Source organism: Festucalex cinctus, chromosome 15, assembly GCF_051991245.1.
Source record: "Festucalex cinctus isolate MCC-2025b chromosome 15, RoL_Fcin_1.0, whole genome shotgun sequence".
Taxonomy (NCBI): Eukaryota; Metazoa; Chordata; class Actinopteri; order Syngnathiformes; family Syngnathidae; genus Festucalex; species Festucalex cinctus.
Window position 1 is genome coordinate 26,643,900 of NC_135425.1, and position 23,524 is coordinate 26,667,423.

Below are 23,524 nucleotides of genomic sequence, written 5' to 3' on the forward strand. Positions count from 1 at the left end.
AAATCATGCTCGTTTGTGGGCAAGACACGCTTGACTCTAAGATACGAAGCAACAAGTCGTGTATACCGACATTTTTGTGTAACACATTTCCTACTTAAAGTATAAATGCTTAACTGAAAAACAACTCTAATCGAGGAGTAATAAGCGCGACTACACAACAAAAATTCCAAACTTCCTGGCACGCAATGCAGCACAAGCGAGCCATCATGGCGCTTGTGAAACTGGGCGCATCGGCGGCCATATTGGCTCCGCCTACCCCGGGCTGGTCCAATGTGCGGAGGACATTTTGGCGCTGGGTTGGTTTTGTTTGTTTTCGCTCTGCAAGGGCGCATTCAAATTTTCACATTCAAATCGAAATCATACTAATGAGACTAATCAACTCTAATAACTGAAACTTGAAACAACGTACGTGGATTATACATCGAAAATACAATATAAAATTGTCAAATCGAATTCTCTGGAGTGAGTCATTCATACAATACAAATTTGTGAAGTTATTCTTGACTTCAAAATAACTCATGTAATACGTTTTAGCTCGTCCTGGTAAGCATTGAATGTAACACGAGCGAGCCAACATGGCGTTCATGAAACCGCGCGCGTCGGCGGCCATGTTGGCTCTAGCATAATGCCGAGGACATTTTTGCGCTGAGATTTGTTTGTTTACTTTGGAAGACCAACAAATTGGAGATGAACAGAAATGAAAACATTTCATGTGTTGTCTTCAGTGAACTTTTAAAAAGTGTCTGAATGAATGAGCCCACACGGATGTTTGTGTAGAGAAATAGAAGTCAGCTTTATTCATGATGAACCCTTGACAGATTCTTCTGATGCATTTTTTTTTCATATCTATAAAACAGGACTGCATTATGTACACATTGCACGCGCTCCCGGCCCGTCACACATTTTTGCATACGACACACGTTAAATATTCCACTGGCAAAGTCAAACGTGTGAATGAGTGTCTCGCCGAGAAAAAAAAAAAAAAAAAAAAAAGACCTTTGCATCCAAAACTTCACTTGACTGCACACAAGAGACATCGGTCTTATTATTATTATTATTATTATTATTATTATTATTGTGGATGTGTCAATATTGCGAGCAAGTGATGAAAAAGGGAAGGATGGTGATGCCGAGAAAACCGTTTTCAAAACCAAATTTATTCCGTATCCGTCATGTTAATGTCCCACCATAGCAGCCGACATGTGAGCGAGGAAAGAAGGAGCAAGCAGGAATGTGAATATTTGTGACGACGAGGAGGAGCGCGAGGAAGACTGCGGCGGCGGCGGAAAGAAAAACTTTTTGGTCGTCCAAATGTTCCAAAGGATGAATCTGGAAGTGTGAGGTTAAAGCTTGTGCGCTATTTATTGCTCATGGAACATCCCATAATAAGATCCACTCCATGCAGCGAACCCCCGCCGAATCCATCCGTTTTTTTTGTTTTTGTTTTTTAAACGATTATTTATTATGGCAAGCAAATTTGAGCACCTGTAAGTGTAGTAGCACATTGGGGCCACAAGATGCGGGGCAGCACTGAGCTCGACTGGAAGACGAGCAGCAGTAATGAACAAGAGGAAGAGTAAACAAAGCCCAAATAAACTCCAGTATTACGTATTACTGCTTGTATGTGTTGCTGATCTGCGTGAGTGAAGTTGTATTTTTATTTTAAATGATTTTATGATTTACGCAACACCAAAGTTAAGTTGCGTTTGCTAGCTGACGGCATTTTTGCGTTACAGCAACTAGGGAGCTAGCCAAGTGCTAATAGCTAACGTTTGTGACTCAGCTTTCCAAAAACCTGGTTAGCAAAAAATGTAAACAAAACTAAACAAAACTGAATTTGTGAGTGCCAACCCGCCAGTTAGCATCGGTCCACTGTATATGTTAGCTTTAAGCTAGTGAACTTGTGTTCGCCAAAAATACAGTTTTTGGTGTCTAAATATACCATTTTTAATTCTCTGTGTCCTTTTTGCACGTTAAGCTAACAGTTGTTTGAATGTTTAGCATTAGCATAACATCAATGCTATGGTGTTTTGGCGTGACATGTTAACATTAAGCTAGTAAACTTGTGTTAGCCAAAATGCAGTTTTTGGTGTCTAGATGTACTATTTTTAATTCTCTGTGTCCTTTTTGCACGTTAAGCTAACAGTTGTTTGAATGTTTAGCATTAGCATAACATCAATGCTATGGTGTTTTTGCGTAACAAGTTAGCATTAAGCTAGTGAACTTGTGTTAGCCGAAATGCAGTTTTTGGTGACTAAATTTACCATTTTTAATTCTCTATTTTGTATGTTAAGCTAACAGTTGTTTTAATGGTTAGCATTAGCATAACATATATGCTATGGTGTTTTTCCATAACATGTTAGCATTAAGCTAGCAGACAATCATTAGGTTTTGATTGAACATTTGGGTATTTTTCAATATACAGTAAAATGTTGTTTGTTTGTTTTTTTAATTTTATGTGAGAGTGGCGAATCTGGTACGATCAACGGGGGTTCACTGTATCGTAATAAATAAATGTCTTTTTTTTATATACATCCTATATATTTGAATATATACACACAAAAATAATCTGGAAGCTCATTTACTTCAGTGCAAACTAAACAAGAATAAATAGACGCTAACGTCGCTAAAGTTTTTTGTTTTTTTTTCTTACATTTCACAGTCGTCAACCCGCAGGCGGTCTCGTTCCGACGCACGCGCTAAAAAGGCTACGAGTGCATACCGGGTCCCGCCCAATAAAAGCCCGCAAAAAAAAAGGTAGCTAACAACATGTTGAGCTCCCAAAACAGTAGAAGAAGAAATGTTGTGCTTTCGTGGTGCTGTGAGGCGTTCACGTACCGTCGTATAAAAGAGCAACCACCCACCGACGGATAAAACATGCTACATGCGTCTGATCGGTATTCGGATCAGCGATTCCCAACCGCTGTCCCAAGTTCCGCAAATCACAGAGAAAATAATTGATTGCCTCAACGTTTGTTTTTGCATGTAATTCCGATGTCGGCCACTAGATGGCAACACTGATTGGTTTGACACTGTCAGTTGGACTAAAGAAGAAGATCGACAGCATCGGCGTTTACACCACCGATCTATATTATGTGACTGGATAGCTGATGACTTTTGCCAAGAATCGTTTCTCGGAATACGATCTGAGACATTTTACAGCATCGAAATATTTGAGACAGTACTGAGGAGAAACCGCATGATTTATGCTGTTTTAAAATGTATTAAAAATAAACAAGAGGACTTAAGACATTTTGCAATTCATACAGTCGTCTGCTTGCGAGGTGGGAGTAACAAGATGGCTGCCGTGACTGGCGTCATGTATACGTATAGAGGTCAGTAGTTTGTTTTTTTACCGGAGACTATTAACTGCCCTGGCTCAACAAAATTGGGAACCACTGGACCAGGTGTTATTTACAGCGTGGACGCTCATAATTCCCAATCTCCCCCAAACGCAGCATTCTGGAAGGTTTAAACACAAAAGACAAAAAAACAAATCAACTTTGTAATCTTCTTCATTTTAGGCCTCACGAGCTTAAAGTGCTACTTTATGTCATCTTTCTCTTTTCAATAAATTATTTCTCCTTTACAGTATCATAGTTTCATAAATAAGTTGACATGCTAGCAGCATTAGCATCCGCTAGCTTGCTACAACTTTTGTATCGTTTCCAGTGACGCTGTTCTGTGCGTGATTCAACGACAGCGCAGCTCAGTCTAAGCTAGGCTAAAGGTTAGCGCGGCGTAAACGTGCCGAATTCTTAACCTCGGCGGTTAATAAATACACTGAAGACGACACGGCCGCTGGTTAAACATGAAACCGACGGCCGGCCCGACGTTAGCCATTAGCTTTAGCGTGCTAACTTTTTTTGGGTCATTGTGTGGACCGGCTGCCGTTCAACAGTAGACGAAGTTCACACCTTGAGACAAGAGTCTTTACGTGAAGCTAAAATGTACTCAAAAATAATGTTTCTGGAATGTCGGGAAAAAAAAAAAAAAAAAAAAAAGTACAGCAATGCTATGCTAACCACAAGGCTACCGTCCAGCCCACTAACCTCATTTTAGCGTCAAAGCTAAATTCCCTTTTTAAGTGAGCGCACGTGTCAGTAATGGCGTAAGCTACGCTAATCTACGCTACGCTAAGTTGTACTTTCACATTTAAAGTGCTAGCAAAACACGATGCTAATCGGTCGTCCTACTAGAAAAATCCCTTTTTGTCCAAATAAATAAGTCAAACATGCTTTAAGAGAGTTTGCGACTCACCGACGTCGACAAGCCAACGTTTTGTTTTTTTTGTTGTTGAATTGTGAGGACATCAGTTTTTTTTTCAGATGGAGGAGCTAACGATGCTAACAAGGTAGCATCCTGTCCATCAACTACACGGCAAATAGAAAAACATCATCATCATTATTATGGTCATAAATAAATAAATAAATAAATAAATAAAGCAAACTTTCAATTTCCAGGAAATTGGCATATTTGCCTTTCACGCAGGTTCCGGGTAAGCGAGATAATGCCCCAAAATTCAAGTGTTCCGTCCGCTGGCGTTTCCGCTGGTGTTCCACCTCCCTTCTTTTCTGAAACTACCTTGGAATCCGGAAAAAAAAAAAAAAAAAAAAAAGTCATCATAGGGCAGTGTGAAAGGGGTTAGAGGGCTGTCATTCCTCTCTGTTACGCCTCAGATAGTACCTGTGAAACTGGGAAAAATTGCAGGCCCAATTTGACATCCACGTTGGTGCCTTTCACACACCAAGCACAGTGACAGAAAAAATCTGATTATATGGTCAGCATGAAAGGGGCTAGAGGGTAATCATCCCCTTCTGTTTGAAAGCGTTATATAAATAACGGTGACTTGACTTGACTTCTGTGACACCAATTATTACTTCTAAAGCCAGAAAATTTGTGGGTCAGCTCAACTTTGATACCCCCTTTCTGTTTTGGTGCCTTTCACGCAGAACAGCAACAACGGGGAACGAGTGAAAAAGCTGCCTTAGATAAGCGGCGTGAAAGGGGCTAGTGGTCCATTATTCACCTCTGTTGCTCTGATGGTGGCAAATTTGCGGGTTGACTTTTTCACCCCTGTTCCGTGTTGGTGGCTTTCACGCAGGAGAGTAACCCAGGAAAAAGCTGGCATACATGGGTAGTGTGAAAGGGGCTAGTGGCCCATCATTCACCTTTGTTGCTTTGATGGTGGCAAATTCACGGGTTGACTTTTTCCACTGCTGTTCCTTGTTGGTACCTTTCACGCAGGAGCGTGACCCAGGAAAAAAATGGCATAGATGGGTGGTGTGAAAGGGGCTCGTGGGTCACTACATTTCTCACTATTACCTCTGAAGCCGGTAAAGTCACGGCTCAACTTCATTCTCCTTTGTTGCTTTGATGGTGGCAAATTCACGGGTTGACTTTTTCATCGCTGTTCTGTGTTGGTACCTTTCACGCAGAAGAGTGACCCAGGAAAAAAACTGGCATAGATGGGTCGTGTGAAAGGGGCCACTGTACATTTCTTAGTATTACCTCTGAAGCCGGTAAACTCCCGGCTCAACTTTGGCGCCCCTGTCCCGTGTTGGTGCCTTTCACGCAGAAAAGCGCCATTGGTGAAAAGCCAGGGAAAACGTCAGTGATAAAGGGGCTAGTGATAAAAGGTGCCATGCAGATCCTTCGCGTCCTTCTTGGTCACGGAGGAACAGGAAGCGACGCCGTGTCAAATGGTACTCTCGGTATGCGCGTGCGGGTGCGCGAGGGGCTGGCCGGGCCGGCGGGCTTCCGCGCAGTTGCGCTGCTCCCCCAGCAGGGTGGTGGTCTCTCCCGGGACGGCGTCCGCGTCCCCGGGCGGCGGCGCGGCGGCGGCGTGGTTGCTCGGGAGCGCCGACTGGCTGGGACGCCGCGCGAAGGCGGCGGCGGCGGGCGCCGCTGCGGAGCGTCCCGGCTGAGCGCCGGACGGCGGCCGCCTGGCGGGCGGCGTGGCGAGCGGCAAAGGGGGGCGGCCGCCCGGCGGCGTGGCCGCGTCCAGACGTTGCTGGCTCCCGTCGGGGGACTGCGGCGTGCTGTCCACGCGCGACGCCAGCACGCCGTTCTGGTACTGCGCTCGCGTGATCTGAGGACCACAAAGACGGCGAGAAAACACGAAGCTCGTTAACATACGTCGGTGTCGCGCTCTTTGATGGTGAGCGCCATGTTACAAAGGTGTCTTTGATGTTTGTGAGCAGGCCCTTTTCCGCCTATAAAGTCTCGTCCTTACAAAGCAATTTGTGCATCTCTATGCACCTTTTTTGAAATTATATTGTGCATGTGTCTTTGATGTCGTAAGCAGGCCAGGGTCTGTCTTTGATGTCTAGTCACATTTATGCATCTCTGATGTTAAACGGGTCGCGCAAGTTGTCCCTATATATGCCTTTTGTCTCTTTTGTCTTTGATAGTGACCGCCATGTTACGAAGACAGTAAGCACTCGTGTCTTTGTTGTTAGTCGTGTGGGGTTTGACTCATCTACATGAACCTGTCTGTCTTTGATTTTTTTTTTTTTATGTTTCAAAAAGCTGTGCACATGTGTCTTAGATGTTATGTCACAAGGGAAGTTGTATGTTAATTATGTGTGTCTTTGATGTCTAAAATGGTTTCCCCCCCCCACAGGACTTGCCCATGTGGGGTTTGTGCATCTACAGCAAGCGGTCTGTCTTTGATGTTTAACAACACGTTGCTAGGGAAGCTGTATTAATAATGTGTGCGTGTCTTTGATGTCTAAAAATAGTTTTGGTACAGGTGCCTGTCTCTCTTTGATTTGGTCATGTTAGGAAGATAGTTATCTATGTTCTTGTGTGTCCTTGATATTCAGAGTGTGCCTTGGTCGTCTTTGATATGAGTCCTGTTACAAAGCGTAATGTGCTTGAGTCTTTAGTATTTTTGAAACGTTTCAAAAAGCTGTTTTCATATGTGTCTTTGACATTTATGTCACAAAGGAAGTTGTATGTTAAGTGTGTCTTTGATGTCAAAAATGTTTTTTTTCTTCAGGTTTTTCTACAGGACTGATGTGGTCATGATAGGAAGAGTTATCTATGTTCTTGTGTGTCTTTGATGTTTAGAGTTTGCCTTTGTCTTTGTTTCGAGTTCTGTCACAAAGTGTATTGTGGTTGTGTCTTTGAAAGCGTTCCAAAAAGCGATGCGCCTATCCTATGTGTGATTGATATTTGACATTGTTACAAAGTCGTTTTGCATCTGACATGCGCTCGTGTCCCCGTCTTTGATGTCGAATACCTTGACAAACTGCAGGTCGCTGAGCGCTCGCACGCAGAAGTCCGGAATGTACTGGAAGGGCGTTCCTGGGATTTGACTGTTGCTGCCGCCCATGGAGCTGCTCTCCGGACCGCCGCGGTCGCTACAGCTGATGGACGCCGAGCGGTTGAGGTTGCCCCCGTGCGACGGAGAACGGAACTCTGGGATTGGACGGCAAACGTGTGCGTTAAAGGTACGCACGCGCGCACGCAGACGACAGACGACGATGGCGTGAACACACGTGTGGAGGTGAACAACAAACATGCCGCCACGTGAGGCCCAGTGCATTGTTTGGCGCAGCGCTCTCATTGGCTGAGGTCTGTGATGTCATCAGTGATGTCAGGGTGGGAGGGAGGAGTGGAGGGTGAAAGGTCGGAAGGAGGAGTTTGACACGTTGGGTTTCACAAGTTGCTAGCTTAGCACCAGAGAGGAAAGGTGCACCTGTTTGAAGCCCCGCTCGGAAGGGAGTTGTGGCAATGTGTCTTTGATGACTTGGGACTTTTCTTTGTGTCTCATGTGTGCCTGTGTCTCCTCTTTGATGTGTGACTGTCTTTGATGTTTAAAGACACATGAAGGGATATGTGCATGTCTATGCGTGTCTTTGATGATGTTTACCAGCATGTTTGTATACGCACCTCTGTCTCTGTTTGAAGTTGATGAGCCTGTGTCTTTGATTTTTTTAACTATTTGATTTTACCGGTTTTATTCACAGTAATTTATTTAACCCTCATCTGTAGCACTTTGACATTTCTTTGAAATATAAAGTGCATTACACAAATTAAATGTATTCTTTTTATGATCAAAGACACGTTAAGAGGCAAGTTGCACGTCTTTCTGTGCTTGTGTCTCTCTCGTTGCTGTTCAACGTCATGTTGCCATGGGAGTTGTTACCTGCGGCTCTTGGGTCTGTGTCTTTGATGTTTAGCCATGTTGCTGAGGCGGGTTTTTGAGGTTTAAAAGAGGTGCTATGGGGGGAGTTGATGAACACTGAAATAGTTTGCAAAAAAAAAAAAAGTTCAGAGTTCAAATTGTGTGTGCGCTAGTGCCTGTCTTTGATGTTTAAGAGAAGTGCATTGCTTAGTTGTTAGCGTTGCTTTTAGCATTAGCACTCCTAGCCAGGAATAACCTGGAATGTTGAGCTCATTTTGAACAAGAGAAGGGAAGATTTATCGCCATGGAAACAGATGCTGTGACGACAAGCTGCTGAGCTTTTCTTTTTTTTTTAAACTAACGCTCAGCTGCCCTCTGGTGGACAAACTAAAGACGACAGCTGTTGTTGTTGTCACGTTCGGATTAAGCCCATTCAATGTCAACCAGTGAGGTCAAATGCTAAGCGCTCATGCTAACAGCTAGCACTTGCTTGAGGTGACGATGATGATGATGATGATGATGATGGCGGTGATGAAGACGAGGGTGATATATGAGCCCCCCCCCCATGCCAATGTTTACCTGGGAATCGAGAGAACACGGAAAACCTCTTAAGCGAGAGGCGTCTCGGCGGGGGGGACGCCACCGACGGGGACAGAGGGGGGGTCACGGCTGGGAGGGGGGGGAAGGGGGAGGAGTCAGGAGGAGGGGGAGAGAAAAAAGATAGACAGGATTTATTTATTTGTTTTTTTTACAGCAGACTTCAGCCTCACGAGACACTCGATTAGGTGGCAGCAGCTCATCGCAATCCCGCCGACCTTTGACCCGTCGGCACTATTTTCGGCGGCGCGGGATTAAGACGAGCGGCCACATCGGAAGTGTCGGGCGAGCGCGGCGTGATGTTACATCATCATCATCACAGACAGCAGCGAGCTTTCAAGACAAGCAGAAAGCAACGACAACATCGCTTTGCGCAATTAGCATAATGCTAACAAACAATGCTAAATGGCCGGACAGATCGCACGTTTACGGCGACATGACGGCACGTCGGAAAAACAAAAATTGGAACAAAAGCGCTGTAGCGACATGTAGACAGACAACATGACAAAACTCACAGGTATATATTCTTTATCCTCTACAAAAAAGTGACGACTATTAATGTCGTTTTCGGACCGTCTCCACGTACATCATCGCCGATTCCGTATCTTGCACACAGCACAATGAATTCAATATTGAACTTGAATTCAGACATCGATTTGAGTTGAGGTTATTTTTCTGCCGCCAGGTGGCATTAGTGTTTCATGTTGGATGTTGGTGACGGGAACGTTTTTCTTTTCAAATTGAGAAAAAAATCGTATTTGGAACATCAAGCAACTCGTGGACTGCAGGCCCTTTTTTTGGTCATTGTAAATTACAAACGGTCACCAAATACATTTTGATCACATTTATTATTGCTAAATTGTGTTCCAGTTACACAATGCTGAATGTAAAATAAAGTATGAAAAACAATGTTTTTATATCGATTGTATTACAATTTTTAATGCCTCTGGACATCGAATTTCATACTTTTGAATTAAGGCTTTTTAATACCACTTAAGGTCTTCATTCCAGCAAAATCCATTTAGTGACTTTTGATGCTTTTCATTTGAATTTTTTTAAATTAATTTATTATTATTATTACTTTTTTTTTTAATTAAGGTTGTTTTACACCATTTAAGGTTTTGATTCCAGCAAAATCCATTTAGTGACTTTTGATGCTTTTAATTTATAATTATTTTTTTTTAAAATCAATTAATATTAATTATTACTACTATTGTTTTTGAATTAAATTAGTAAGTATGAATTAATTTTTTATTATTATTATTATTATTAATAATAATAATAATAATAATAATAATAATAATGATAATAATAACATTATTATTATTAATTAAGGCTTAATTATTATTATTATTATTTTTTTTTATTACAGCTTTTTAGTATAATTTAAGGTCTTAATTCCAGCAAAATCCACTTAGTGACTTTTGATGCTTTTAATTTAAATCTTTTTTTTGAGTGAATTATTATTATGAGACACTCTCATCTTAATGCGTGTGCGTGTGTGTGCTCACCCAACGACGGCGCGCTGAGCGCCATGACGCCGTAGTAGGAAAACGGGCCCGTCTCAAATTTCATGTTCTCGTTTCCCGCCTCCACCTCCACTCGACCCTGAAACACGCACGCACGCACGCACATTTAACAAGTCTGACAGCACCTGCGTGTTCTCCGGTGACACACACACACACACACAATATGAATATTGTATCGGAGGCTGCGGTGTGTCCTTACTCAAAGTCAACCTGAGCTGGACACATGATCACATGATCACATGATCGCATGATCGCTTACGCTACGTGGCGTTAGCTTACAAAGTTAGCATCAACGTTAGCTTACAATGTTGTTTGGCAACGTTAGCTTAGCTTCCAATGTTATCCTCCGAAAAAATAAAAATAAAAATGCGGCGATGAAGACGTTCGCATCTCATTATTTTTTTCCGTACCTGCAGAATTAGCACAAAGTAGTCGACGGGTTTGCCGCGCTGGTACAGGAAGTGCTGCGGCGCTCGCTTGTCGTCGTCGTCGAACTTCAGCTCCTGCACCACGTCGGGATGCCTCAAGATCCTCAGCAGGACCTTCTCCGTCACGTGGAAGCCGCCGAACAGGCTCACCTCTAAGACCACAACAAAAAAAAAAAAAAAACACCTTTGGGACTCGTACGGACACTTGCAATGATTAACGAGTTTTTATCCGCCGAGACGGGCTGCCGCAAAAACTTCGAGCAGGAAGTGCGTTAGCGTGTCAAGAAACTAGAAAGGGCGCAATTAATGTCAACAACAGCTCGAAACCAACAAAAACTGCAATGGCGGCAAAAAGTTTGCTGCCTAAACGGGTTGCTGGAGGACCCAAAACAGGAAAAGAAAGTGGAGTGCGCTGAAACAACGTAGTCGACAACCAGCAGAGGGCGCTATCAATGTAAGGCAAGAGTTTTCCGGCTAACGAAAGAGGAAGTGAAAGAGGAAGTAAAAGAGGAAGTAAAAGAGGAAGTGAGGCGCACCGGTGGCCAGGAAGCGATGAGCGGCCAGCATGAGCTGCGGCGAGATCTTGGCCTTCACGTCGCCGTCGTGCTTGAACGCCGAGAAGTCCCGCTTGCTCTTGTTGGCGTCCACTCGCTTCTTGTTGCGGTTGTCGGCTGCACGCGGGACAAACACACACACACAAAAACGGCGACCGATCAGGCCCGTGTAACTTTGGTGCCATCTCATCAAACATCATCGACGCTCGCTAATCCCGAAAGCCGATCTGGCCAACGAGCGGCAAAGCTGCTTTGCGGCGCTTTTCTATATTTGGGAAATCGACTCACTGTAGCGATCGGACTCGTCCAGGATTTCCGACTTGATGATTTCCTCGATGACGTCCTCCAGGGTGACCAATCCCAGCACCTCGTAGAAGGGGTCGCCCTCGCCCTCGTTGTTCACCTTCTGCACGATGGCCAGGTGGGACTTACCTGCTCACACGATGCGAACGTGGACACAAAACATTGGATTGGTCGCCAGACAATGTCAAGGCCACGTTTGGACAGACAGCGGACTGGTCGCTAGCAAGTGTCAGTGCGCATTTAGACAAAAATAGGACTGGTCACCGGCCAGTTTAAAAAAACAACAATGGATTGGTCTCCAATTGTCGGGCTACATTTGGACAAACGATTGGTCGCCAGTCAATGTGAGGTCATGTTTAGACAAAAATAGGACTGGTCACCCAACAATTCCAAGACACTTAGAAAAATTGATTGGTCGCAGGCCAATGTCGGGGTGCATTTAGATCAACACTGGACTGGTCGCCAGATAATGCCTGGTCAAATTTGGGCAACCAATGGACTGGTCACCGGCCAATGTCAATATGTTTGATTGGTCGCCAGCCAATGTGAAGTCACATTTGGACAAACATTGGACTGGTCTTAAAAAAACCCAATTGATTGGTCTTCATCAAATTGTCAGTGTCTGTCAGGTCACATTTAGACAAACAGCGGACTGGTCGCCAGACAATGCCAGGTCAAATTTGGACAAGCAATTGACTGGTCGTCGTGCAACATCAAGTCAATTTAGACAAATGGACTGGTCACCGGCCAATGTCATGTCACGTTTCGAGCAACAGCGGACTGGTCGCCAGACAATTTGAAGGCACATTTGGACCTGTCGCCACCCAAAGGTGACAGACAGACAGACAGACGGACAGAGGCGACCTTTCTTGAACTGCTCGAGGACGGCGTCGAGTTTGCTGTCGTGGAAGACGAAGTGGACGGGATGGTTGTAGAACTTGGTGACGGTCTTGAGGGCGGTGCAGTCGTCGGGGTCGACGAAGGCCAAATCCTTCACGTACAGGATGTCCACCACGTTGCAGCGCTCGTCCTCGAAGACGGGGATGCGCGTGTAGCCGCTCTCCATGATCTCCGACATGGTGTCGAAGTCCAGCACGGCGTCCGCCTGGCCGCACGAATTGCGTCTTAAAAGCAAAGCGGGACGCGCTTTGAGCGTGCGGCTCGCACCTGAATCATGAAGCAGTCGGCCAGCGGCGTCAGCACGTCCTCCACCGTCTTGGTGCGCAGCTCCAGCGCCCCCTGGATCATGTTGAGCTCCTCCTTGACCAGGTCGTTGTACGGCTCCGTCACCTTCAGCATCCCCAGCAGCTTCTCGCGGTTGTAGACGGTTCCGATCTCCTGGCCCAGCAGCACGTCCAGCAGCTTGCTGACGGGGAAGCTGAGCGGGAAGGTGAGCAGCATGAACAGCTTGGTGAGCGCGATGGTGCTGGCGCCCACCGCCAGGCCGTGGCGCGAGCACAGCGCCTGCGGCGCGATCTCGCCCAGCACCACGATGCCCAGCGTGGAGGCGGCCACGGCGCCGGCGCCCGAGCCCATCAGCTGGTCCAGCAGGATGGTGAGCGTGGTGTTGACCAGCACGTTGCCCAGCAGCAGCGAGCACAGCAGGTAGTTGCCCTGCCGGCGGATGGGCTCGATCCGCCGCGCGTGCTCCTTCTCGCGCTCGGTGCCGCAGCTCTGCACGATGCGCAGCTCCATCGGGTCCAGCGCCATCAGGCCCAGGTTCAGGCCGCTGAACATGCCCGACAGCGTCAGCAGGCACGACGTCACGATCACCTGGGAAAAGAAAACCAGAAAATACCAAACACTTTCCATGCAAATGCTCCAAATCAAACATTTGGAACAAATATTTTGCAGCCTCACTTCGAAATGGCTCAATTTGACATTTTATGAGGAAAACGCGCCACAACCACTTTCCATGCAAATGCTCCAAATGAAACATTTGACAAAAATGTCATCATGAAATATGACTATTTTGCAGCCTAACTTCGAAATGGCTCAATTTGACCCGGGCTGCATTTAACTCATTAGCTCCCAAAGACGTATTTATACGTTTTTTGTTTTGTTTTTAAATGCTAGAGCATAAAGAAGGCTTTGATGCAGCCGCTGAACTGAAGAGAATGCTTGAATCAAAGGTAGTTATTACAAAAACGGCCAGTAGGTGGCAGCAGAGTATAAGAGAGCAACTGGTGCCATGTTGCAAAAAGCTCTTTTCCACAGATTTGTGAAGAACTATAATTGCTGCAAAACGGAAACATAAAAATATACTTGCTAAACCTTCTTTTGTTAGGTTCCATGTTTTTATAAAATATAGAACACAATATTCTGTGGGCCTTGAAAAATCAGTCAAAATCCAGTAAAACAGCTGGGAGTGAATGAGTTAATGATCGAAATGCATCCCAACAAATATTATCAACCACTTCCCGTTCAAATATTTTCAATGAAACAACTTTCATCATAAAATACTGCAACGTTGAAATGGACTCCATTTTATGATCAACAATTACTATCACTTCCCATGTAAATATTTCAAACTAGACATTTTGAACAAGTTTCATCATGAAATACTACGATTTGGAGTCTAACTTTCAAATGGGTCAATTTGACCCGGGCTGCATTTAATGATCGAAATGCATCCCAACAAATATTATCCACGACTTTCCCACAAATGTTTAATGAGGTTTAAAAAAGTACTCAAGTAAAGAAACATTTTACACGAGTATTTGCACTCAAAATCAAATATTGGCTCGCTCCGCCCCCCGTTTCACTAATTGCTGCCAAAAATGCAGACGACGCTGATCGATTTATCGACCGATTGATCGAAACAACAAGTCTCGAGTGACCGACCTGCATCCAGAGCGGCAGCAGCGGCTTCTCCTCCTCCACGACCAGCAGGCGGCCGTCGCGGTCGCCCAGCGGCCGCCAGCGTCCGCCGTGGCGGCGGTCGCCCTCGCCGCCGTAGCCGCCATCGTCGTCGTCGTCGACGCGCGTGCACAGCGCGTACTCGCTGCTCGGCTCGCTCTTGCGCAGCGGCTTGACGTGCACGCGCAGCAGCCCCGACGTCCCGCGGCCGCTCACGTTCATGAAGGTCCCGACCGCGATGTCCTTCGTGAAGTCCGAGCAGGTGGGGCCGTCCTCGGCGGCATCATCATCGCCACCGGCGGCGGATGACAGCTCGGCGAAGCGGACGAGCGTCCAGGCCGCCGGGTGCAACCTGAGGCCGTAGAAGCGGAGCTGCACGGAGCTGTCCTCGGTCACCTGCAGCACGCCGTCGTCACCGGTGCTGGCCGGCTTGTCGCTCGTCTCCAGCCGCATGCCGAGAAGCTGAGTGGGGCCGCCAGCGTCCCCGCCGCCGCCGCCGCCTCGCCCCCCGTCCCCTCCTCCTCCCCCACCACCACCACCACCCGCCAGCCCTCCACCGGTCGCCGCCGCCGCCTCCGAGCGAGCTCCGTCCGCGCTGCACAGGAAGAGGAGGACAGTGACGATGTAACCCTGCTGGCCGCTCCATTCTCTCGCCATGTTTGTTTGACTGGCCGCTCGACGGCGGTGACGTCATTTACTCCCCGGTCGCGCAGGCCACGCCCACCGACACCTCCCCCTTCTCCTCCCAACTGATCGATGCGATTTTTTTTTAGAATCTTATCTTAGTTATTTTACTATTAAAAAATAATAATAATAATAAAAAATCTATTTGTAATGCAGTTTTTATGTCAGCAAGCTCAAAGTACTACAAAGTAAAAAAAAAAAAAAATGTTTTTATTTCATTTATACACATTTTTAATTTTATTTTTTTAGATCCGCTTTTATATTCACTTTTTTTTTTTTTTAGTTTGGCAATTGTGGTCCTCCATATGGCTTGACGCTCGCACAAGCAAAATAATACTATATTAGATCGACGTCACAGCATAATATATGCATACAAAAAACTTCTGTACTGTACATGTACTTGATATACTGTACTTTAGAATTTATCAACTAAATAAAACTATATTACAACCATTCACTGTCACTGGTACTCATATTTAAATCTGTCATCACATAAATATGTATTTAAGAAAACTGTTCAAATATGTATCAATTGTAAAATGACTTCAAATTCTGTTTCAGACTGGTCTTGACACGGAATTCTCCCTGTACGCTTCTTGTAAGTAATTCTGCTTATTTATGATTGTATTAAAATCTAGAATACAATCTGTTTTCGAAGAAATTCAAAAAATAGAGATTAAAACGTGAGTCAACCACAACGCAGGTCAGATGCGCTTGCTAGCCGTCATTTGCCGCCTTCTCGGCGCGGTGCATTGTGGGATAGACGCGTCCTCCGTTGGCTTCCACTTCCGGGTAGCGTGACGTTGACGTTCCACTTGTAAACAACATGCGTCAACCGCTCTCGTGCTCGGATAACCCAGACGGCTCGTTACGTAAAGTCACGTGAGGTCCCACCCCATGGATGATGCGCCATGTGTGCATTAATTGTTTATGTATGACATTTGATGACATGTGATGACGTCACACTCACATACTGCTTGTCAAGTGTTTGCGCCAAAGCGTATATGAGTGTTACGTAATTAGCGTGGCGCGCGTTGGCCTTGCCGACAGCGCCATCTTGGGGTTGGTTTCCAGCACTACAGAAATTCCTTACTAACGTCGATCAATTTTTTACAGAAATTAGTATTTGTTGTACTTTTTGAAATTAATTGACACTTTTTATCATTTGAAATATTTGCATTTAGGAAAAATAATCTTGGTGGTCTTTTTCATGGAAATGTTAAAACTTGAGATGATTTTTATGAGGCGCTTGCCTTTATTTACTAGGAATGCCCAACATTTTTAAACTATTGGTACACTGTGAGCAAATGTTTGTTTTTGCCCGACACGCCATCATTTTGCCCTAATTAGACAGCAAACATTCCCGCCAGCAAAGCGCGAGTGGAAACGCGGTCGTAGTCATCGTCGTCACGGCGACGGAGGAAGCACCTCCACCGTGTAGCTGAGCCGCTTGGACTGCAGGACGCTGTAGCTGTTGTCGAAACACAAAACGTCTGCACACAAACAAACAAACAAACAAACACTCGATTCAAGTCAGGTTTCTTTTCGTTGTGTGCATCCGGGAAAAAATTGCTTTGGATTTTATTCATTTGATTGGGTTTTTGGAATGTTTTCTTTTTTTGCATTTCCTTGTATTTTCACTAATTGTACTTTTATTGTTACGCTCTACTATATTTCTTTTTTTTTTGTTCCCAGTGTATTTTATTTTGCTGTATTTGTTTATTTATTTACTTTTTGTATTTTGGAATTTTATTTTATTTCCTAGCGCTTGATTGTATTTTCTTTTATTGGGTTTGTTGGTATTTTACTGTACAGTATTTGCTTGTATTCTATTTCATTGCAGTTTTGTGTATTTTGTTGTATTTGATATCATTTTATTTTCTGATATTTTAATTTTAAATGAATTTTCTGGTATTTTAATACATTTTCTGAAATGTAATATATTTTCTATTTTAATTAATTTACTGATATTTTAATTTCAATAAATTTTTCTGATATAACTTTCTGAAATGTTATTAATTTTTCTGACATTTTATTAATTTTTCTGACATTTTAATTTTTCCATTTTAATTAAATTTCTGATATTCTATTACTTTTCTGATATTTTAATTGTAATTACTTTTACTGATATTTTAATGAATTTTCTGATATTTTATTTCCTCTATTTTAATTTTAATGAATTTTCCTCATATTTTAATGAATTTTCTGATATTTTATTAATTTTCTGGTATTTTCATTTGAACTAATCTTCTGATATTTTAATTTATATAATTTACTACCTTTAAGGAAATATTCTAATTACTGCTGTCATATGCTTCGTTTTCTTGTACTGTTTGTTAAAATGTGCATTTTTTTTTGGGGAAAAGGTCCAAATATTTTCTCAAGCGAATCAAGTGACGCCATCGCGTGTCGCACTCACACACTCCGGGCTCGGGGCAGGTGATCCCGCTGTCCTCGGGCACCAAGTGGGCGTTGTAACGTTGACTGGGAACCACCTCCAACATGGCCGTCGGCTTCTGCTGGCCGCCGGGCGCCGTGCGTCGGAACACGCCGAAGCCGATGTCGGCCCCGTCGCTGGCGAACTGCCACCTGTCGGGCTTATTTCTTAACTCTCAATGGCTACTTTTGTTTGTTTGTTTGTTTTTAACTTGTGTGCTCATGTGTAATGTAAAAGTAGTGCTTTGGCGCCACCTTGTGTCATCTCAGTGCCAAAGAATGACAGGTGCAGATAAACAGTGAAAAACGTCATTTGAGGTCGATCCCTCGAAAAGTTTTGCAATTCTCCGTAGGTGCCACAAGAGGGCAGCAAAGCACTACCTTCATATTCACCAAAAGAAGAACCTGAGCAGGCTGCCGGGGGCGCCGACGTGGTAGTCCAGCTGCAAGACGGCGCCGCGGGCGACGCTCGCCGTGCTGTCGTACTGGACCTTGACGGCGTTCTGGATGTAGTACGAGCGCGGCACCGTGCCGCCGTAGTTGATCTGCGGATCGGCAAATCGTCACGATGGGCGTCGTGGTGGTGGACGTCGCCGAGCGCTCACCATGCTTCTGCAGCGAGGGTCTCCGTCGGGGTCGGTCCGGGTGCCGCCGTACGCCGCCGGAAGCTGCTCGGCGTCCACGTGCTTCCGAAGCACTTCCTGCCAGTTGCCTGCGCGCGCGGGGGGAGACGAGCGGCGTCACTTGTTGCTAGGCAGACTTTGAACGACAAGTGACCTAGTTCAAGACCACGGGACTTTGAAGCCGTTTTGAAACTTAAGCATTTTTTTTTTCCTGTCAACTTTTTATACCCGAGTAGGGTCGAAAAAATCCAGGAATTTTGAGGGTTTTTTCCTTTATTTTATTGATTTACTTATTTTTGCATTTTTTTCTGTCACCTTTTTACACCCAGAATAGGGTGTAAAAAAAAAAAAAACTCCAGGAATTTTCAGGGTTTTTAATTTTTGTTTTGTTTTTTCATTGAATTTATTTATTTAGTTTTTTTTTTTTTTTGGGGGGGGGTTTCCTGTCAACTTTTTATACCCGAGTAGGGTCGAAAAAATCCAGGAATTTTGAGGGGTTTTTCCTTTATTTTATTGTATTTATTTTTTATTTTATTTATTTATTTAGTTTCTAAGTAGGGTAAAAAAAAAAAAAAATCCAGGAATTTTCAGGGCTTTTTATTTTATTGATTTACTTATTTTGCATTTTTTTTCTGTCAGCTTTTTACACCCAGAATAGGGTGTAAAAAAATAATTTAAAAAACTCCAGGAATTTTCAGGGCTTTTTATTATTATATATTTTTTAATTGTATTTATTTATTTATTTACTTTTTCATTTAAAAAAAAAAAAAACTCCAGGAATTTTCAGGGCTTTTTATTATTATATATTTTTTAATTGTATTTATTTATTTATTTACTTTTTAATTAAAAAAAAAAAAAAAACTCCAGGAATTTTCAGGGCTTTTTATTTTATTGATTTACTTATTTTGCATTTTTTTCTGTCAACTTTTTACGCCCAGAATAGGGTGTAAAAAAATAATTTAAAAAACTCCAGGAATTTTCAGGGCTTTTTATTATTATATATTTTTTAATTGTATTTATTTATTTATTTACTTTTTAATTAAAAAAAAAAAAAACTCCAGGAATTTTCAGGGCTTTTCATTATTATATATTTTTTAATTGTATTTATTTATTTATTTATTTATTTACTTTTTGCTTTTTTTTTTGCATGTTTTCCAAAATGTTCAGCCCTAGTTTTAAATGCAGTCAAGTAAATAAACACATAAATGGAGCAATGTAGCAGCTAATGACCTCGCTTGTGGGCAAGGTGAGACAACTATTTTTGCGGGCAGTCTAAATATAAACAAAAATGTTGATACAACAACTTGTAATGAGGTTTAAAAAAAAAAAAACTCAAGTAAAAGAAAGTACAGATGCCTGAAAAAGTTACTGGAGTTTTGTTTGCTCACACGCGGACGGCTGAGCGGCGTCACTTGTTGCTAGGCGAACTTTGAATGACGGGGACCCGGTCCGAGGACCTTTCCGGTTTCCACATGACTCACCCGTTCGCTAACGTGCACTGACAGTCATTTGCGTGCTGGTTAAAAGTACGCCGGCGGTCTTACTTCCGAGGACGACGAGCTTGCGTCGCGTCTCCTCGCACAGGAAGTGCTTGATGAGCTTGTAGGCGACGGGGAAGAGTTTGGGAGCTGCGGCGGCGAGCGGGAAAACGGCGTCAAGGTCCCGACGAGGTTCGACAAAAGCGCTCGACGGGTGCAAGCTACCTTTGATGAGAAAGACCCTCTTGAGCCCCTCGGGATAGTTCTCCTCAAACATGGTGAGGATCTGCACGGGGGGGCGGCAGCAGCACATCGCTCAGACAAATAAGCTGCAAAAGAAAATGTCGGCCGCGCCGGCCGAGCGCCAACCTCGCCGTACGTCTCGATGGCGGGCTTCCACATGTGCTTGAAGCCAAGACCCTCGCAGTCGTAGATCAGCGTGACGGCCTCCACGTTGACGCCCAGCTGCCGGAAACAACAAAAACAACATGACAAAAAAACGCCATCGTTTTCCGATGCAAGCGAGCGGCGCATCGCCACGGCAACAGCGTGCGACGAAACCAAACGCTTTCAATATAAATCGGATGCGTTCTCTCTTCATCTCAAATATGTTTTGCGGAAGCACCAAAGGTGATCAGATGAATTCCCCAGGAGGAGTTTGTGAAAAATGTCGCCTTCATAAAAAGGCCCAAAAATTGCGCAAAATTCCAAAATTTAATTTGATAACTATTTTTTTTTCAAAGCCAAAATGGCGTACTTCCTGTTTGGGTTAGCATATGGATCCAAATGATTGGTAGGAAAATAAGGCTGAGTACGGACGGATGGGCAGACAGACGGAGGGAAGAAAGGAAGGAAAAAAGGAAGAAAGGAAGGAAGTAAAAAAAGGAAGGAATGAAGGAAGGAAGGAAGGAAGGATGGAAGGAAAAAAGAAAGGAAGAAAAAAGGAAGGAAGGAAGGAAGGAAGGAAGGATGAAAAAATGAAGGAAGGAAGGAAGGTAGGAGGGAAGAAAGGAAGGAAAAAAGGAAGGAATGAAGGAAGGAAGGAAAAAAGGAAGGAGGGAAGGAAAAAAGGAAGAAAAAAGGAAGGAAGGGGAAGGAAAGAAGGAAGGAGGGAAAAGAAAGATAGAAAGGATGGAAGAAAGGAAGGAAGGAAAAAAGGAAGAAAAAAGGAAGGAAAAAAGGAAGGATGGAAGGAAAAAGAAAGGAAGAAAAAAGGAAGGAAGGAAGGATGAAAAAATGAAGGAAGGAAGGAAGGTAGGAGGGAAGAAAGGAAGGAAAAAAGGAAGGAATGAAGGAAGGAAGGAAAAAAGGAAGAAAAAAGGAAGGAAGGGGAAGGAAAGAAGGAAGGAGGGAAAAGAAAGATAGAAAGGATGGAAGGAAGTAATAAAGGAAGGAGAAAAAGGAAGAAAAAAGGAAGGCATGAAGGATGAAGGATTGGAAATAAAGAAGGAAAGCGGAGGTTTTTGCGCGTGCAACCTTCTGCGACTGCTGGTGACATTCCCTCTGCAGCATCTCCATGTTCCTCAACTTGGTCCTGACGAAGTCCTGCTTGCTGGCCGACATGAGGAGACCTTTGGGGTCCAGCGGGCCCACCAGGTCGTACCAGACGGGGCTGCCTTCCTTGTCGTGGCCGCACATGCCCCCCGACACGAAGCGCCTGATCACCTGCGCAGGCAAAAATCAGCATCATCATCATCATCATCATCGTCATCATCATCACACGAACCTCGGGTGGCGTCCAGTCGGAAATGATGGTGTCCGCCTTCATGTTCCTCCTGAAGACCACATGCTACACAAACACGCACAAATACATAAATAAACAAATAAAAAAAAAAAAAATGTATTTGACAACAATTTACCTTCCTGATCATCGCTTCAGCTTTGGGGACATTGAAACTTCTGGCTGGAATGACAAACAACACATTTCAACAACATCAACAACACATAGTTGAGAAATGAGAAAAAAATGAATTAAAATAATAATAATAAATAAAAATAAACAGTTAAACAACACATTTTGTCGCTCGCTGTCCACTGAAAATGACATAATTTGCTCGGGTGACAACCAATCACAGCTGACCTGTTTCCTGAGTTTGGTCATGTGACATTGGCAAGTTGAGCCGTGATTGGCTGGCCCCGAGGTATGAAAAGTGCCATAGAAATAAAGTTGGATTGATTATTTGATATTGTAAGAAAGAAAATATTGATATTGACTTCCATTTTAAGTTTATAAATTATTAAAGGGATACTTGACTCATTGAGCCATTTTCAAACAAGTTAATATTTTGTCGATAATTAATGCGGTAACTTCTTTATTTTGAATGGACTATTAATACCTACCAAACTAAAAATCAGCAAAAGGACAAGTTGAAGAAAGCTGTAAAGCGCTTTCAAAAGATTTCCAAGCGAAACTTGCGAAAGTGGTCAACCCCCCCCCCCCAAAACTGATCTCAAACCAGTTTCACTTGAATCGGGAAATTGGACTTTCATCCTCCATTCGGTGGAAATATTCAACAAAGAAGAAGAAGAATCGACCAAGCGAGTTTGGCAAAACAACTCGATTTGTGCGTAGCTTTATTTGCACTTGGGGGGACCTCAGAAAAAAAAACAAGCGCAAGTGACTTTTGACTTTCAACTTGTGCCACGGAAAACATTGCAGCAGACAAACAAACGTGGCAGGCAGGATCACGTTCATACTTTTTCCGAGTCAACAAACAAGGTGGACGATCAAGTTTCATCAAACAAGGTTGGATTGTCTCGCTGATCATTAATCCTGCTTATCTTATCTTGACTCAAAGTGCGTGCGTGCGTGCGTGCGCGCGTGCGCGCGTGCGTGCGTGCGCGCGTGCGTGCGTGCGCGACCTCGGAGCCAGCGTAGCAGGTAGTGGTCGTGTTGGGCCGGCAGTTCGGGAAGGATGTCGCCGATTCGCTCACGAAACTGCAAACACGTACAAAAAAAAAAAAAAAATCAACATCAGAAAAAATAAACGAAATCTACAAATAGTTGACAAAAACAATAAATGAAGTCAGCAAGGAAATTACAACAAATAAAATAGTAAAATAGAGGAAAGCAAACCGTTGAAAGTTAAAAAAATATATATATTATTGACTAACCCAAAAATAATAGTCAAGTATAAAAAGTGGTGAGGAAAAATACAAACAATTGAGGAAAGTGTGCGATAATGCAAATTTCTGGTATCAATACAATACCAAATAAATAGAGGGCCAGTATCGCCGATACCAATATATTATGAATATTATAGTATATATATATTTTTTTTTAAAGTAAGATAGCGTATCATTGAATTGCTTATTTATTCACTATAAAATTTCAACCTTTACGTGTTTTTGTTTTATTTATTTATTTATTTTTGAAGGAGAAAATTAGGACAAAGTTTATTAATAAATAGAAAATATTTTATCCACGTTTTCCCCCCCCAGAAATATTCCAACCATAACAAAGTATTTATTTTTAACGTTCTTAAACAAAGTGACCATAGGAAAAGAAATTTCAATCCAAATACGCAACCTAAACAAGATGTTAAAAATGATCATGCAACAATAAATGTCAAACATAAAACAGGGAAAGAAACGACAAACGTTGGGAGAGCAGCAACAAACACACAAAAAGCACAACAGTGAGAAAAATACGTTACAATTCAATAATCAGCAGGATGTACTTGATCCCCAAAAAAATACAAATGAATGAAATTGCTAATACAAAAACTTTTTACCTGCGTTAGCGCATCGGCTTGCTTGGCGCTCAAATCTCCAACGCGGCCGCTCATGTTGCCGGCAAAACCGGCAAGCCTGTGAATGAAGGACGACGGCCGGGACGGGACGGGAGAGAGAACACGGGTGGGACTTGGGGGGGAGGGGCCTGCGACGGGACACGCCCA

The 23,524-nt window shown here is 43.6% G+C and overlaps 3 protein-coding genes across 6 annotated transcripts in view; 1 reads left to right on the forward strand and 2 right to left on the reverse strand.

Annotated features, from left to right (window-relative positions):
* LOC144001890 (uncharacterized) overlaps positions 1-23,524 on the forward strand; it is a 263,910-nt gene that overhangs the window by 121,435 nt on the left and 118,951 nt on the right. The gene's annotated exons all lie outside the window — the stretch shown is intronic.
* Positions 769-15,117, reverse strand: cnnm4a (cyclin and CBS domain divalent metal cation transport mediator 4a). Of its 4 annotated transcripts, XM_077497785.1 has the most exons (11): positions 14,390-15,117; positions 12,713-13,318; positions 12,410-12,650; positions 11,531-11,674; positions 11,225-11,359; positions 10,671-10,840; positions 10,243-10,339; positions 8,714-8,803; positions 8,156-8,251; positions 7,247-7,425; positions 769-6,091 (listed from the first exon to the last, which is right to left on the reverse strand). In XM_077497785.1, the coding sequence occupies exons 1-11, from the start codon at positions 15,059-15,061 to the stop codon at positions 5,699-5,701; spliced, it is 2,823 nt and encodes a 940-aa protein (XP_077353911.1). In that variant the 5' UTR covers positions 15,062-15,117; the 3' UTR covers positions 769-5,698. The 4 variants fall into 4 exon arrangements, with proteins under 4 accessions (XP_077353911.1, XP_077353912.1, XP_077353913.1 ...); XM_077497786.1 differs by lacking the exon at positions 8,156-8,251 and having other exon boundaries at positions 14,390-15,113; XM_077497788.1 differs by lacking the exons at positions 769-6,091; positions 7,247-7,425 and adding an exon at positions 7,636-7,679 and having other exon boundaries at positions 14,390-15,112.
* sec14l7 (SEC14-like lipid binding 7) lies at positions 15,218-23,493 on the reverse strand. The gene is made up of 12 exons (XM_077497800.1): positions 23,360-23,493; positions 22,488-22,563; positions 21,485-21,528; positions 21,352-21,414; positions 21,102-21,290; positions 19,995-20,090; positions 19,851-19,911; positions 19,692-19,775; positions 18,130-18,236; positions 17,930-18,069; positions 17,508-17,677; positions 15,218-16,581 (listed from the first exon to the last, which is right to left on the reverse strand). The coding sequence occupies exons 1-12, from the start codon at positions 23,411-23,413 to the stop codon at positions 16,496-16,498; spliced, it is 1,170 nt and encodes a 389-aa protein (XP_077353926.1). The 5' UTR covers positions 23,414-23,493; the 3' UTR covers positions 15,218-16,495.

Excerpts from the sequence above, each read along its gene's own strand:
- sec14l7 (XM_077497800.1), bottom strand. The coding sequence starts at position 23,413 with ATGAGCGGCCGCGTTGGAGATTTGAGCGCCAAGCAAGCCGATGCGCTA. Across the intron at positions 21,415-21,484 it reads CTGAAGCGATGATCAGGAAG|CATGTGGTCTTCAGGAGGAA; the intron begins GTAAATTGTTGT and ends GTGTTTGTGTAG. Across the intron at positions 16,582-17,507 it reads CTGCCCCGAGCCCGGAGTGT|ACGTTTTGTGTTTCGACAAC; the intron begins GTGAGTGCGACA and ends GTTTGTGTGCAG.
- cnnm4a (XM_077497785.1), bottom strand. The coding sequence starts at position 15,061 with ATGGCGAGAGAATGGAGCGGCCAGCAGGGTTACATCGTCACTGTCCTC. Across the intron at positions 11,675-12,409 it reads CCTCGAGCAGTTCAAGAAAG|GTAAGTCCCACCTGGCCATC; the intron begins GTCGCCTCTGTC and ends TCGTGTGAGCAG. Across the intron at positions 7,426-8,155 it reads CACAGACCCAAGAGCCGCAG|AGTTCCGTTCTCCGTCGCAC; the intron begins GTAACAACTCCC and ends GTCCAATCCCAG.